The sequence below is a fragment of the Oncorhynchus mykiss genome, chromosome 11 (assembly GCF_013265735.2).
Source record: "Oncorhynchus mykiss isolate Arlee chromosome 11, USDA_OmykA_1.1, whole genome shotgun sequence".
Taxonomy (NCBI): Eukaryota; Metazoa; Chordata; class Actinopteri; order Salmoniformes; family Salmonidae; genus Oncorhynchus; species Oncorhynchus mykiss.
In genome coordinates, this window is record NC_048575.1 from 57,214,687 (window position 1) to 57,231,826 (window position 17,140).

At 41.6% G+C, this 17,140-nt stretch overlaps 1 protein-coding gene across 5 annotated transcripts in view; it reads left to right on the forward strand.

Moving 5' to 3' along the window:
* The window catches only part of LOC110536043 (transcription factor 7-like 1-A), a 46,903-nt gene extending 40,391 nt beyond the window's left edge, over window positions 1-6,512 (forward strand). The window contains exons 6-13 of one of the 5 annotated variants that reach the window (XM_021621555.2): window positions 137-239; window positions 976-1,059; window positions 3,872-4,018; window positions 4,269-4,431; window positions 4,564-4,671; window positions 4,910-4,961; window positions 5,128-5,164; window positions 5,604-5,739. In XM_021621555.2, the coding sequence (XP_021477230.1) occupies window positions 137-239; window positions 976-1,059; window positions 3,872-4,018; window positions 4,269-4,431; window positions 4,564-4,671; window positions 4,910-4,961; window positions 5,128-5,147 (677 nt within the window). In that variant the 3' untranslated portion in view covers window positions 5,148-5,164; window positions 5,604-5,739. Of the gene's footprint in view, window positions 1-136; window positions 240-975; window positions 1,060-3,871; window positions 4,019-4,268; window positions 4,432-4,563; window positions 4,672-4,909; window positions 4,962-5,127; window positions 5,165-5,603 lie in introns of all 5 variants that reach the window. The other 4 variants (XM_036935881.1, XM_021621554.2, XM_021621552.2 and 1 more) reach the window with 4 other exon arrangements.
* The last annotated feature ends 10,628 nt before the right edge of the window (window positions 6,513-17,140 follow it).

Here is a 17,140-nt window from a genome sequence, read left to right on the forward strand (position 1 = left end):
CTCAATGCAAGCATTACATGGCTTGCATTAAACTTAAACTGCAGTCTATATATCTATTAATTTCTTAGAGAAAATGACCTTGACTGTGACTTTAAATTATCTATTGCTTCAATTGTCCCCTCTGTGTTCCCTTCAGGCATTCCTCGGACTCCCCATCCATCAGAGCTCTCTCCGTACTACCCCCTGTCTCCAGGTGCTGTGGGACAGATCCCTCACCCTCTGGGATGGCTGGTGCCACAGTGAGTAACACACAGCATTAAATAGAACAGTATTATATACATATTTATGCACTGGCATACCATACACCCTTGCAGCAGAGGGATGGGAGTTGCTATGGGCTCTGGGGGCCACAACCACAAAACACCCTTCTCCCCAGATAGCATATGTTATAAGCCATGGCAACAAAAAAAAAATTAAATGACAGAAAAAAAATATATAATAATCTCAGCCTCATAGCAAAATGTGTAGAATAGTAGGAAATGAGCTATAAAAATGCAAAATACCCTCAGCCTCATTGCAAAATATGTAGAATAACATGAGATTTGCTATAAAACTGCACATTTTCCTCTCTGCCCCATGGCAATATGTCATGTATCTGTGGAGTAACCCACATCCTCCTAACTCATAGACATGGAGAATAGTTTTGTTAAAGTGCATTTATCTCAAAGTACAGTCCTAACCTGGTATAGTATAGGAGAAACTTTGAATACGGTATATGTACAGTGTTTGTCAAACTTTGCGGTATAGGCACATTCTGATGCAATTTTGATAATAAAACACTGACATATTTGAGATATTTAGGATAAATTCTTCACATTCTATGGGTTTTGCTATGGGTCTTGTAACCAATTTGAACGGTGCTTTTCCGCAAGCAGGGGATTGCAGTTGAGTGCTGGATTAGTGCTGGTGCGTTATCTGTCAGCTGTGTCTGATCCTCTTCTCACTGGTGCCTTCCTCTACTCCTCTGATTCTCAGGCAGGGCCAGCACATGTACTCTATCCCCCCGGGGGGGTTCCGGCACCCCTATCCCACCCTCGCAATGAATGCATCTATGTCCAGGTGAGTGGATCGCTTTGCTCTTTGTCACCCAGTCTCACCATCATCCTAGCCATCCCCAAAAAGAGAGCAATATCTTGTGGTTGTAATGCATTCTGTAGTCATGTTTATGATGTTCTCATTGCTGAGTTTATAACAGTCTTAGGACAGGGGTATCCAACCGTGGACAGCCAGTGGGTAGGGACTACAAAGGAATAGGGGTGCTAAGTCTTCTAAAAACGAGCTCAGCCTTCCTTCCAAAGAGAGCGTGAACAGATTATTGGCATTCAGAACCATACGCTGTAGACAGCACAGTCTTTTCTGTGAACTATACTACCCTGGCCAGGCCAATGTTCTCAGTTGATCTGCTACACACACACACACACACACACACACACACACACACACACACACACACACACAGATGAAAGGGCTGAGAATCGATTACGACAAATCAAAGCTCATCTGAACCGACAACTCCCATCTGATTGAACTTTCTGCCCGACTGTCAAAATTTGAAAGATTTGTAGCGAGCCTTCCGGTGTTAGTATAGGATGAAATATTCATCAGGGTCTCTGTATGATCAATAGTATTCTCAGCTCCTGCCACAGTGTTACAAAGTTTGTCTTGCCGTCTGTCCCACCTGAACAAGGCTTGTTCATGTAATATTTGACAGTTTTGTCATAAATATATGATAATACTGTATGTACAGTGCCTTGTAAAAGTATTCATCCCCCTTGGTGTTTTTCCAATGTTGTTGCATTACAACCTGTAATTTAAATGGATTTTTATTTGGATTTCATGTAATGGACATACACAAAATAGTCCAAATTGGTGAAGTGAAATGAAAAAAATAACATGTTTCAAAAATGTATAAAAATAAAAAAGTGGTGCGTGCTTGTGTATTTACCCCCTTTGCCATGAAGCCCCTAAATAAGATCTGGTGCAACCAATTACCTTCAGAAGTCACATAATTAGTTAGATTGCACACAGGTGGACTTTATTTAAGTATGCACCTGTTCTGAAAGGCCCCTGAGTCTGCAACGCCACTAAGCAAAGGGCACCGCCAAGCAAGCAGCACCATGAAGACCAAGGAGCTCTCCAAATAGGTCAGGGACAGAGTTGTGGAGAAGTACAGATCAGGGTTGGGTTATGAAAAATATCTGAAACTTTGAACATCCCACGGAGCAGCATTAAATCCATAATTAAAAAGTGAAAAGAATATGTCACCACAACAAACCTGCCAAGAGAGGGCCGCCCACCAAAACTCACCCACCAGGCAAGGAGGGCATTAATCAGAGAGGCAACAAAGAGACCAAAGATAACCCTGAAGGAGCTGCGACGCTCCACAGCGGAGATTGGAGTATCTGTCCATTGGACCACTTTAGGCCGTACACTCCACAGAGCTGGGCTTTACGGAAGAGTGGTCAGAAAAAAATAAGGAAACATGTTTGGTGCTCGCCAAAAGGCACATGGGAGACTCCCCAAACATATGGAAGAAGGTACTCTGGTCAGATGAGACTTAAATTTAGCTTTTTGGCCACCAAGGAAAATGCTATGTCCGGCGCAAACCAAACATCTCTCATCACCCGAGAACACCATCCTCACAGTAAAGCATGGTGGTGGCGGCATCATGCTGTGGGGATGTTTTTCATCGGCAGGGACTGGGAAACTGTTCAGAATTGAAGGAATGATGGATGACGCTAAATACAGGGAAATTATTGAGGGGAAACCTGTTTCAGTCTTTTAGTCTTCCAGAGATTTGAGACTGAGATGGAGGTTCACCTTCCAGCAGGACAATGACCTTACGCATATTGCTAAAGCAACACTTGAGTGGTTTAAGGGGAAACATTTAAATGTCTTGGAATGGCCTAGTCAAAGCCCAGACCTCAATCCAATTGAGTATCTGTGGTATGACTTAAAGATTGCTGTATACCAGCGGAACCCATTCAACTCGAAGGAGCTGGAGCAGTTTTTCCTTGAATGGGCAAAAATCCCAGTGGCTAGATGTGCCAAGCTTATAGAGACACACCCCAAGAGACTTGAAGCTGTAATTGCTGCAAAAGGTGGCTCTACAAAGTATTTACTTTGGGGGGGTGAATAGTTATGCACGCTCAAGTTTTATTCATTTTTTTTGTCTTAAATTCTTGTTTGTTTTACAATAACAAATATTTTGCATCTTCAAAGTGGTAGGCATGTTGTGTAAATCAAATGATACAACCCCCCAAAAATCCATTTTAATTCCAGGTTGTAAGGCAACAAAATAGGAAAAATGCCTGGACACACTCACATGAAGTCTGGACACACTCACATGAAGTACAAGCTTATAGTGTATTTTGGACTTTCAAAACCATATCTGTCTGTTAAATTGAGATTTTTATGAAGCATTAAAGGATTTTCCTTTCATGCATTTAACAAGAATGTGTGGCAGAGGAGCGTGGAACTTAATTTCCCCCTTTGTCCATGTACAATGTACCATTGTGTTAGCACCACTCTCATTTTCCAACAGCTATCTGAAGGTGTTCTGTTCTGATAGCTGTGGAAGAAAGACCCTGCATGGTTTTGAACACGGGAAGCAGTGGTTTCCGGTGTCAGGTCCCCTCTGTCACCATGGTTACCATACACTTCACTTTTCTCCAGGCATGGTTGGATAAAGGGACTTTTGAAAAAGCCTTTATTTGAACAAAAAAAAAGAAATATGTAGCTCATTGTGGGCATTACTTTAGTCTAGACTCCAGACAAACAGTCGACTTGACAGGTCAGACCCAAAGAGTGTGTAAGAAGTTTGTTGAAAGTTTGTTAACCGTTAGGGTTGTGTTGTCTTTGTTGTTTCCAGCTTGGTGTCCAGCCGTTTCTCCCCCCACATGATGCCCCACCACCCCCACGGCATGCACCAGACTGGCATCCCTCATCCTGCTATCGTATCACCAGCCATCAAGCAGGAACCAAACACTCATGACCACATGAGCCCCTCTATGCATTCGTAAGGACCAATAACTGAGATTCTTCACATTTACCTTTATCCAAACATATAAACACTTTATTTACTCTTATTAAAATTGGTTGTTGACTGAGTATCCCGTCTCTATTCATAATTCCATTTAGAGAGCCAGGATTCTAGAGCATCCTATTTCTTTGTAAGAGGTCAGCCAGGTCTTCTGGAAGGGAATCAGACCTCATACACAAGGAGGACTATTTTAAGTGACATTTGCAATGTGTATTTTGTGTCTCAGCAGAAAGTCTCCCGGCCCGGTGAAGAAGGAGGAGGACAAAAAGCCCCACATCAAGAAGCCTCTGAATGCCTTCATGCTGTACATGAAGGAGATGAGGGCCAAGGTGGTGGCTGAGTGCACCCTGAAGGAGAGCGCTGCCATCAACCAGATACTGGGCCGAAGGGTGAGCACAGCACAGCACAACACACTGCCTGACCACACAAAGACACACCACAGTTTGTAGGTGTGTTTGTGTGTGTGTGTAAATTCTGTACATGCTTTGGCCAGTTCTGACTTTTGTCATGTTTGTGTTCAGTGGCACTCACTATCGAGAGAAGAGCAAGCCAAATACTATGAGCTGGCAAGGAAAGAGAGGCAACTCCACTCCCAACTCTACCCAGGCTGGTCAGCACGAGATAACTATGTGAGTAGGACTTTTTCCCATGGATCTTTCAACAAGGGAGGGAAATGTGGGTTACGGAAGTAAGCGCCTCATTTCCAGTTGGTTAAAAAATAATTCCATATATACTGTGATTCTAATGATCGACAAGACTTTTGTTCTCATACACTGAAGTTGTTTGCTGTAGTGTTGAAGCATGTTGCTTTCATTTTGATAGTAACCTGTTTTTTTTCTGACTACATTGTTTTGATTATCTGTGCAGGGAAAGCGGAAAAAGAGGAAGAGAGATAATAAGCCAGACTCAACACCGGAGGGTAAGGGGTCCTTTTCTCTCTCTGTTCTTCTCTTGGACCTATCCTCTCTATTTAGGGCAGAAAGAACTCCATCTATAGGCCTGTGTGAAACAGTGCTGCTAGCTACACTTGGCTTGCCACTAACTCCTAACTAACTCCTCTCTTCCCTCTATACTTTCACAAGCAGCATATGAAGTTCAGTGCTAATTGTGGCGTTGAGGCAGGTATGTCTGCTGTTATGAACCAGTTAGGCTGAACTGCAGGACACTGCTCTCCTCTCCACACACAGTGGTTTGGTCTGGTCTGTTGCAGCACAGCAGTCAAACCTCATTTACATGCAGGCATTTAATGTGTTATCGACATAGACACACTTTTTTTCACCCAATCTTTTTAATTTCTAAAAACCTATGCCATTTAGTTGTGCATTTCACCCATTGCGGTAGTGTTCTTTATTTTCTCTTCTTTTTTTTACATTAATTAGAAGTTATTTTTTTTGTCCCAGACCTTTTGGTTTTCCATGTTCTGTACATTGTCTGTGAATGTTTTGTATTTTTGGCCAACTATCATGTATGCAAGGGAACTGGCACTGTTGAAGGACTTGTAACAGATTATAGGCTTATTTAACAGCAATATTGACAAAGCCCCCTCCTTTTGTTTCTCCAGACTTCTCAATCAGTAACAAGAAGCAGTGTGTACAATACCTGCCCTCAGAGAAAATGTGTGACAGCCCTGCCTCGTCTCACGGCAGCATGCTGGATTCTCCAGCCACACCCTCTGCAGCTCTGGCCTCCCCGGCCGCTCCCGCCGCCACACACTCAGAGCAGGCCCAGCCCTTGTCCCTCACCACCAAACCAGAAGGACGCCTGCACCACCATTTTCTAACTGGCAAACCCTCTGGATCTGCTTCATCTTCGTCATCTTCATCTTCATCCTCCTCCTCTTCCCACCCAAGCATCTCCATCCCTATTGGTACTTCAGGCAGCCACTCCACACCCATTCTCCCTCGGCCAATCCCCTTCAGCTCCCTGCACCACTCAATGCTCTCACCGCCCTCTCCTTTCCATCAAGCAGCCCTACATTCCCATCATGCCCTCTTCCAGTCACAGCCCCTCTCCTTGGTAACCAAATCGTCTGACTAAATCTACAAAAGCAATTCTTTTTTTCTCTTTTATTGTGCTGTATATTGCTTTGACTTTTCAAAAAATAGATATTAGAACTTTTTTTTAAATGATGAAAAGGAATAAATATTATTGGTCAATATTTGATCCCATCCTTTTCTACTCCTCTCCAATGAAACAAAATGTATTTTTTGTAAAGTTTACTGCAGAACAGGTTTCTTTTTTTGATGCATTTATCCAATAAACTACTTGTATAAAAGAAAATTTAAGAAAAGGAACAAAAAACACCCTCTCCTTTTAGCCAAAACATTATTAATGTTAGTATTGAGTTTGATTTATAGTTCTGGACAATAATTTCAGTCCTTGCAAATGCCCCTTTTAAATTCCCAAGAGTGTGACTTTCTTTTGACATGTTAAATAAACCTTTGAGATTGTTTTTTAGAAATGCCTGGTTCTCTTTTCTTCCATCACTGCCTGATCACGCACATTCATTTGAATATATATGAATCAATAACATAATTTTGACGACATATATGCAATATAAGCAATTAACATATTTCCTACAGGTTCAAACCTGTAAGTACAGATACTAACTTGGAAGAAGACTATTTGCTGGGAGTTTTAGTACTCCATCAGCTGTTAAGTTCTGACATTCTTCAAGATAAATATTGGAAGTGGTCATTCATCTTGTATTTTTGTCAATTTAGTTGTTTATAATGAATATCATGACGATAGTGGGAGAAGAATCACTAGTTAATCTTTAATTGGGTGAATTTAGGCTAACCACACCGGAAAATGAAAAGCCGTGCCAAGGTAACAACATTTGAAGCCAACAAAAATAAATAGGCATCTGTTCCTTCCTGGAATGTAGAGTCCCATAACAACGACAAAAAAGCAGGTCAGACTCGTCCCCAGCACACCAAACCCGTTTCGCTCTCTCCCTGTTTTACTGCATCTTTATTCACCATTTGGCACAGTGCTGAGGCTTTAATTAACTCTGAGGTATTGGGATGTAGCCCCTGGGACCTCATTAGGCAATTCAATTAGTAAAAAATACACACGGTAGGTTACAGTTTTTGGTGGCTTTGGACATGGGGAGCAGTGCCAAGGATGGACCAATTAGCCTCTAGCTGGAGGACTGGCACATGAAGTTCCTTCACCTTGTGACTATGTTTTAGACCTTACCCACACTTCTTATAAAGAAGGGCGAAAGCAGAGCTGCTGTGACTGTAGATTGTCATTGAAATGCCCATCCATATAATTGGCAGTTCGGTAATTCAAAAAAACAAATGGACGTAAGCAATTAGTTGATGCGTTGTATTCCTGCAACATCCAGATGGTAGGAGACTGACCTGCCTTCCAAACCCACAGCTCTGTGGGTTCCCCAGGGCCCAGTGTAGCCCCTTCTGAGTCTGACAGTAACAATGGTTAACCACATGCATACTCTCTCATCTGCTTACCATGCTCAGTATCCTTATCAGCTCTTATAGAGATGCTGTGAACATACACATTAGCCTAATTAGGATGGAGCAGAGTCAAAATGAGTTTTATTCAAATGTTTTATGTATGCAGCCAATACCAATAGCTGTCATTCATTAGTATTTTCCATAAGCCATAACTTGAACCATTTCCTCAACACGCAGTACAATGCCCTCAGACAAGGGCGTCTCTCTCTCAGACTGGGTTCTTTATGGTCTGAACCACAAGCGACAGACTGTGCCTTTTTTGCCCTGCGGTGAGATACTGAGCTGTCAGTCTCCCAGCAATGTTTTAACCAATCATTAGCTATAATAAGTCTCTGCTTGTTTGCCTCTCTTTCTTACCTCATCCCAGGCAGAGGCCGTGGTCTCTGGTGCCATGTCTGCTTGCCCTCAAGCTGCTTCCCCTATCCGTCACTGAAATTACAGGTAATGAGTTGTAAAACACAGCCAGTGAAACTGCCTCCTCAAGGCTACAGATCTATTGTAATGTTGCATTCTCCTTAGACAGTATCAAATTATGAAACTGAGAGACTCCAGGTGAATAACTTAAAATGTAGCACACTGGCTATTCCAGGCTGGCTTCAAGCCATCTAATAACTGTCAATGAATTTCAGTCAATATCCACCATTGCATAATTGTTTCAAAATTATCACAGGAATACAGCTTCACAATTTGTGATGAGGCAATAGTGTTAGTTGTTTTGGTGTTTCATATGTAGCTGCAATGTGTACAATTCATATATGAACAAATCCTCTCCTATTTGTTTCCTCATACTGCACATATAGGATACGACATTTTCTTTTCTTGATATTTGTATTTTAAGTTTTATTTGCACAACATTGTGGAGTCTGAATTGTTTATGCAATAATAAGTGTAGTATTTGGTTGCTCTACTAGACATCTGCCATGTAAGCACAATGTCAGCTTTAATACATGTTAATTTTGCTCATTAAATTCTTGCAGTCTCTTGCCAAGGTTATTTTTTGGGCCCTCCTTTGATCACAAATGAATTCCAGGTTAACCCTTTGATATTTCAAATGCATGATGTGGAGACATTGCATAGACACATCTCCACCGTAGAGACACAAATAAGTCCCCAATTAGACAGAGGAGTTAATATGATTCCTCTCAGGTTAGAATATCAGTGGTTCATTCTTAGAGATATATCATACTATGTGATTATAGAGAAAAATCTATTTGGTTTGGCATGCAGGAGACAATGTAACATCCTGTTGTTATATGCTGGTAGCATGCTGTCAAAAGGACATCAAATCCTAGGAGTGGCCTATAGGCTACAACGAGTCAGGTCTAGCTAGCAAGTATGAGCCATAATAACAGAAGTCAGGTTGAGTAAGTAACCAGTGCCATTCTACATGGACAGCCTGGGAGTCTGAGACAGAGCTGCAAAACACACAATTAGTGTAGTCTCAAATTTAAATTGTGTTATTGTCTACAGCCAGAACAAACAGAGGCTACCATATCGTCAACTAAAGTAATACATTATACAAAGGGTTTACATATACAGTAAAACTGACTTTAGAACAGCCTGTATTGTAAACTTTCTGTATTTATCCCCCATCCACATCGACAGGGCTGCAGTGGAGCGAGCGGGACCACAGCTTTAAGTTCCTCAGTGTCCAAATCACTAAGGACTTAAAATAGTCCACACACATGCTCACAGTCGTGAAGAAGACGCGACAGCATCTCTTCGCCCTCAGGAGGTTGAAAAGGTTTGGCACTGGCCTTCAAATCCTCGAAAAGTTCTACAGCTGCACCATTGAGAGCAACTTGACTGGCTATGTCACTGCTTGGTAAGGCAACAGCACCGCCCTCAATCGTATGGCACTACAGAGGGTGATGCGGACAGCCCAGTAGATCACTGGGGCTGGGCTCCCTGCCACCCAGGACTCTATATAAGGCAGTGTGAAAAGAAGGCCCGAAAATCGTTGGACTCCAGCCACCCAAGCAATATACTGTTCTCTCTGCTTCCACACGGCAAGAGGTACCGGTGCATCAAGTCTGGCACCAACAGGCTCCTGAACAGCTTCTATCCCCAAGCAATAAGACTGCTAAATAGCTAACAAAATGGCTACATGGACTAACTGAGTTGACCATTGTATTTTATTTTTGCACTGTCTCTATGCACTCATTAAAACTTGAACCTTATCCAATCACGGCTCCTTTTTCCTTTGTCATTATCTTGGTGCTCCTATCGATAGATACAACAGGAGGTTGGAAGTGTCTGGAAGGTTCCAGTGTATGTGCTTTTACCCTGCTTTCCCAACGTGATATTAATTGACTGTATCCCCAACGTTCAATGAGTTTGACAAGACTCAGCTGGCACTGAGCTGGCTGTGAGCTGAAGAACCCCCTGCTTAATGTATTATTCATACCCATTTGACCTTAAAGAAGGCAATGCAAATAGAACTGAAGAATGAGAGTGATCATCTGAATTTCTAAATGTCAAACACCGTAATTAAGACACATTCATTACAACAATCCACAGGTCTCCCATTTCCAGCTGAGATGTCAAATACCTCTCATTAACATTTGGATGATTATCATGTCCCCCAAAATCTCAGGTTATGTGCTCCAACAAATTGCAATTTATTTGATTTTGCACTTACTGAAATACATTTATTTGGCTGTACCTGGGAGGATCTAGAGCTTTCTATCACACAAATTGACAAAACACATTGCAAACAGCTCCATGGAAGTAGTCAGACTCCAGTGAATCCCTCAGCATTTGCATAAGAATGTGTTCACAGTAAGATCGTTCACAACACTGTAGCCAGGCATGGATACCTCATTCAATATAAGAAAAAAGTCCTTTACTTATTAAAAACAATGGATTTCTTAAACCAAACCACCTTGAAGGATAACAAAATGTTCCTCATGGGATTTGAACCAACAAAAGTTTGGTCTGTAAACAGCTTTCGTTAGACATTAGCTCCAAACTGGCCTTTCTTGTATACAGATTGTGACAGGTTCTTGCAACTAACAGGCCTATTCTGATGGGAAATGTATCACAAAGGTAATATTAATCCAGTTGATGTTGAATTAAAAGTGCAACAGTGATGCAGTGTGTTTTTCACAGCTGTGGAGAAGGACTCAAATGAAGCATTCTGTTAATCCAATTGTATTAATGTGCCTATTTTTAAATATGAAATGCCCCCCCCCAAAATGTAGGCGTCTGTGGAAATATAAACCATTTATAAAACATACATATAATTCATCGGATTTGGTATGCAAGTCTATTCCCGGCATTTAGTAGCCTATGATATATAACTTTACATTAGGCTACATTATGAATGGAATAGCGGTCATACATACAATATCAAATTAAATATAGGACGTATAGTTTCCTACGTTTTACCCTGTCGTACAAAAGCATACAAATTGGATGAGTTACTTTGCATCCCTCTTGGAGGACATATAGTACTATACATCTTTCTCTGAAACCAGGTTGTTTGTTGCTTCAGAACAAGCTAGGAGAATTCCAGGGAACATTTACATTGGTGGTTAGGAGAACTAACAACCTGGTCTCAGAACATTTAGTTTTATTCTGTATAATCCATTTAGTATGATATGTTACGTGTATGGTATGTATTCATTTGGATTTCCATCACCCATTTCATATGATATATTATGGATTACAACTTGTATTATATGTTATACATTTGAAAAACGTACAATATGTTACGAATTTGCAAATGTACTACATTACGATTTTGCTAAATGTATGATATGTTATGAATTCTAGCTAGGTGGCTAACTTTAACTAGGTGGCTAATATTAGCTAGGCTAGGGGTTAGGGTGAAGTGTAGGAGTTAGGTTTAAGGGTTAAGGTTAGAGGAAGGGTTCAGGTTAGCTAAAAAGGTTAAGATTAGGGCTAAGGGAAGGGTTTGCTAACATGCAATGTAGCTAAAAATTAGTAAGTAGCTGAAAAGTTGCTAATTAGCTAAAATGCTGAAGATTTCTGTGAAGAGATTCAAACTCCCACCTTTAGGTTGCTAGATGTTCCTGTTATATGTCTACCCACCCATCCTACTTTCGTTTTTGCCTTAAGTAATCACCTGTAATATGTAACTATACCAAACGTAAACGTATCATACTATTTTGAGTGTCCCGGATTGATGTTTACTATGTTACGTCTAGTTTATGAGACCAGGCTAGAACTAACGACAATAGTTAGGACATAAAAGGTTAGGAGAACTAAAACGACAAAGGTTAGGAGAATGTTCGTAGCAGGTTAGGTGGGTTAAGGTTAGAACTAGGTTAGAGGAATGTTTAGCTAAAACACTATAGTCGTCGTCCCCATTGTGACTCAAACACGTAATCTTTGGATTGCTAGAATGTCACGGTATACTACTTGTTTCTGTCAAATGTATACTGAACAAAAATATAAAAACAACATGCAACAATTTCCACTATTTTACAGTTACAGTTCAAATGAGGAAATCAGTCAATTGAGATAAATTAATTAGGCCCCAATTTATGGATTTCACATGAAAGGGCATGGGCGCAGCCTGGGAGGGCATAGGCCCACCCACTTGAGAGCCAGCCTCACCCACGGGGGAGCCAGGCCATTCAGAATGAGTTTTTCCCCACAAAAGGCTTTATTACAGACAGAATTTCTCCTCGGTTTTGTCAGCTGTCCGGATGGCTGGTCCCAGACGATCCCACAGGTGAAGAAGCCGGATCTGGAGGTCCTGGGCTGGCATGGTTACACGTGGTCTGCGGTTGTGAGGCCGGTTGGACATACTGCCAAATTCACTGAAACAATGTTGGTAGAGAAATTAACATTCAATTACCTGGCAACAGCTCTGGTGGACATTCCTGCAGTCAGCATGCCAATTACACGCTCCCTCAAAACTTGAGGAATCTGTGGCATAGTGTTTTGTGACAAAACTGCACAATTTGAGTAGCCTTTTATTGTCCCCAGCACAAGGTGGAACTTTTAATTTACATTTAACCTTTATTTAACTAGGCAAGTCAGTTAAGAACAAATTTTTATGTATAATAACGGCCTACACCGGCAAAGCCCAGACGACTCTGGGCCAATTGTGGCACTCACAATCACAGCCGGTTGTGATAGAGCCTGGAATCGAGCCAGGGTGTCTGTTGTGATGCCTCTAGCACTAAGATGCAGTGCCTTTCGGGAGCTGATTATGCTGATTAATCAGCTGTTTAATCAGCTTCTTGATGCACCACACCTGTCAATTACCTTGGCAAAGGAGAAATGCTGCCTAACAGGTATGTAAACTAATTTGTTCGCAACATTTGAGAGAAATAAGCTTTTTGTGCATATGGAACATTTCTTTGGATTGTTTATTTCAGCTCATGAAACATAGGACCAACACTTTACATGCGTTTATATTTTTGTTCAGTATAACTAGACCTTTAGTACATCATACGTCTTGTAGGTGCTCAGAAATATGTATAGTATGTTTCGTATGGCTCTGAGGCCAAGCTGGATGATCAATATCAAGGTTCATTACACCATCAGAAGGCCTGTACTGACCTCTGCTGGATTCCTTCATATATTGTAATTGGCCAAGAAAAGATTGAGTGATTATATTTATTTAACCAGGTAAATTGACTGAGAAAATATTCTCATTTACAGAAACGACCTGAGGAATAGTTACAGGGGATGAATGAGCCAATTGTAAACTGGGGATTATTAGGTGACGGTATGAGGGCCAGGTTAGGAATTCAGCCAGAACACCAGGGTTAACACCCCTACAATAAGTGCCATGGGATCTTAAGTGACCACAGAGAGTCAGGACATCCATTTAACATCCCATCTGAAAGACAGCACCCTACACAGGGCAATTTCCCCAATTACTGCCCTGGGGAATTGGGATTTTTTTTTTAGACCAGAGGAATGGGTGCCTCCTACTGGCCCTCCAACACCACTTCCAGCAGCATCTGGTCTCCCATCCAGGATCAACCCTGCTTAGCCTGGCCTGTTGCAAAACGTTTTGCAACGGAGAGTTTCTCGTGGACAAATAAATGGTAGGTCCTTCCCCGTTTCGCTTGCTTGGCTTCCGTTTGGTTCCTAGAGTAAACGTTTCTGTTACTAAACGTTTTTCAACGGAATCCTACTAATGAATAAACCCCTGGTTTTGTCATCTATGAACAGTGAAGGAAGTAGTGATGGGCATTCCAGCTCTTTTTAGTGAGCTGGCTCATTCAGCTTAGCTCACCAAAAAAGAGCCGGCTCTTTTGGCTCCCAAACGGCCCTTTAAAAAAATATATGTTTTGTATTTTTTCAAGTCAAACAGTTTGCGATAGTTTGACTATGATTGGTGTTAAAACAATTCTAATGAAATTATTAAATTAAATCATATTCTACCTTTACCACAATGTATTTAAAAATGCGTTGGTTTGTTATGAAAAAGAATGCTATTAAACATTTGCATTTAAAGTATACCTTTGTAAGGTATATAAACAAAGTGCATATAAATCTAACCATTCAAAAAGATTTTGCACCATATCAAAGCTGCAGCATCCCACAAATTGAAATAAATGTAAAAAGAAGGATGCTATTACACGTGCATTTAAAGTATAACTTTTTGAATGTATATAAACAAAGTGCAAATGTTTTGGGTAGCCTTCCACAAGCTCCCCACAATAAGTTGGGTGAATTTTGGCCAATTCCTCCTGACATCTATTTTGTGAAGTGCACCAGTCCCTCCTGCAGCAAAGCACCCCCACAACATGATGATGCCACCCCGGTGCTTCACGGTTGGGATAGTGTTCTTCGGCTGGCAAGCCTCCCCCTTTTTCCTCCAAACACAACGATGGCCATTATGGCTAAACAGTTATATTTTTGTTTCATCAGACCAGAGGACATTTCTCCAAAAAGTATGATCTTTGTCCCCATGCGCAATTGCAAACCGTAGTCTGGCTTTTTCATGGCGGTTTTAGAGCAGTGGATTCTTCCTTGCTGAGCGGCCTTTCAGGTTATGTCGATATAGGACTCATTTTACTGTGGATATTAATACTTTTGTACCCGTTTCCTCCAGCATCTTCCCAAGGTCCTTTGTTGTTGTTCTGGGATTGATTTGCACTTTTCGCACCAAAGCACGTTCACCTCTAGGAGACAGAACGCGTCTCTTTCCTGAGCGGTATGACGGCTGCGTGGTCCCATGGTGTTTATACTTGCGTACTATTGTTTGTACAGATGAACGTGGTACCTTTAGGCATTTGGAAATTGCTCCCAAGGATGAACAAGACTTGTGGAGGTCTACAATTATTTTCCATCCATGTTGAATTCCACTTTGTAGTGCAGTGTTGTTTAGGCCTCGGCTCAGGCATCCCCATCTGGCATTGTGTAGACCTACTGTGCTCCTGTGGAAGTATTCCACAGCTGTTTTCACTTTGTCCACATTGGGCTTCATCACCTTCAGAGCATCTCTTACAATCAGGTTGATTGTGTGGGCAAGACATTAAAACCTGTTATGGCAAGGCGATCCCCTAGGGCGATCCCCTAGGCCAACTCCCCCGTCATCTCTACATCTCTATTTTTCTGAGGTCTTGGCTGATTTCTTTTGAATTTCCCATGATGTCAAGCAAAGAGGCACTGAGTTTGAAGGTAAGCCTTGAAATACATCCACAGGTACACCTCCAATTGACTCAAATTATTATTAGCCTATCAGAAGCTTCTAAAGCCATGACATAATTTTCTGGGATTTTCCAAGCTGTTTAAAGGCAGTCAACTTAGTGTATGTAAACTTCTGACCCACTGGAATTGTGATACAGTGAATTATAAGTGAAATAATCTGTCTGTAAACAATTGTTGGAAAATGTACTCGTGTCATGCATAAAGTAGATGTCCTAACCAACTTGCCAAAACTATAGTTTGTTAACAAGAAATGTGTGGAGTGGTTGAAAAACAAGTTTTAATGACTCCAACCTAAGTGTATGTAAACTTCCAACTTCAACTGTAAATGTAATATTTCAAAAATAATACAATCTGGACAACATAATAATAGAATATTGCATCATAAATAAAAAATAAATAACAATGTGCAAAATTGCAGCATCCCACTTAAAACATTAAACTGTCCCTCTTTCCTATCTCTTCTTTATTGCCATGTTATGACCGGCAGCACACAGTAATGCTGACCATATTTTGCTTTTTATGAGAGATTTGCATTCAGACATGCAAGCTGTCTCACTTTAGGGGCTGATGCTGTTTCTTCTCTCAGTAATTATTTGTCCTGTTTTCGAGAAGACCCTCTCAGAGGGAACGAATGTGGCCACTATGTAGAGTCTCCCTGTCATGACTTTAGTAAGCCATGGGTAGACAGAGGCCTTGTTCTTCCACCAGCTCAGTGGATCTGCAGATCTTTGGAGGGGCTCCTCCAAATAGGATCGGACCTCCATTATGGCATCTGCTGAGGGATTCCTTCAACAGCATCCAAACAGCAGACGTTTGTGACCCTACTGCTGATGCTTCTGCTCCATCTGATCCCTATTCTTCCTGTTGCCCTGGTGCTGATCCAGCTGACTGCTGGGGCTGTCCCTCCCTGCTGCTGAGGTTATTCTTTGAAGAGCCTCATCAATCGCTCTGGTATCACTGTTGGCTAACTTCTTAAGCCTGGGGTCAAGTGCAGCAGTTTCTGATAGCACGTGATTATATTCCATTCTGTGGAACTTTGATGAACATAGGGTGTCCATCAACTCTGTCACATGTCCTGTGGTTACATTTGCTTCTCTGGCGGCTGGCTGTGATTCGCTGCAGACCCTTACACAGGAGTATCATTTTTGAGGCTGACACATAGCTGAAAAGAGAGAACAGTAGCTTATTAGTTCAGGTTCATGTTTTGTCTACTGATACTACATTCTCATCTGCTGCTCATATACATGTACAGTGGGGCAAAAAAGTATTTAGTCAGCCACCAATTGTGCAAGTTCTCCAACTTAAAAAGATGAGAGAGGCCTGTAATTTTCATCATAGGTACACTTCAACTATGACAGACAAAATCATATTTACCTATGATGAAAATTACAGGCCTCTCTCATCTTTTTAAGTGGGAGAACTTGCACAATTGGTGGCTCACTAAATACTTTTTTGCCCCACTGTATATAATACTGGGTTGAATAATGATGTAGTAATAACTGCTTACTGTACATCTCTCCACTTATCTCCACAGTGACCTGCTCAAATGGTTCCAGAACTCTGCATACCTCCTCCACCACCTCCCATTGCTCTTGGGTCAGAGCATCAACAGGTGCATTGACAATGGCCAGGGTAGAGATGACGGCATCCATGTTGAATTCCACTTTGTAGTGCAGTGTTGTTTAGGCCTCGGCTCAGGCATCCCCATCTGGCATTGTGTAGACCTACTGTGCTCCTGTGGAAGTATTCCACAGCTGTTTTCACTTTGTCCACATTGGGCTTCATCACCTTCAGAGCATCTCTTACAATCAGGTTGATTGTGTGGGCAAGACATTAAAACCTGTTATGGCAAGGCGATCCCCTAGGGCAAGTCCCCCCCCCCCCCCCCCCCCCCATTCAGCTGAAAAGGTTGGTGCAGGGAATTCAAAAATATTCTTTAGAAATATTTAACTTTCACACATTAACAAGTCCA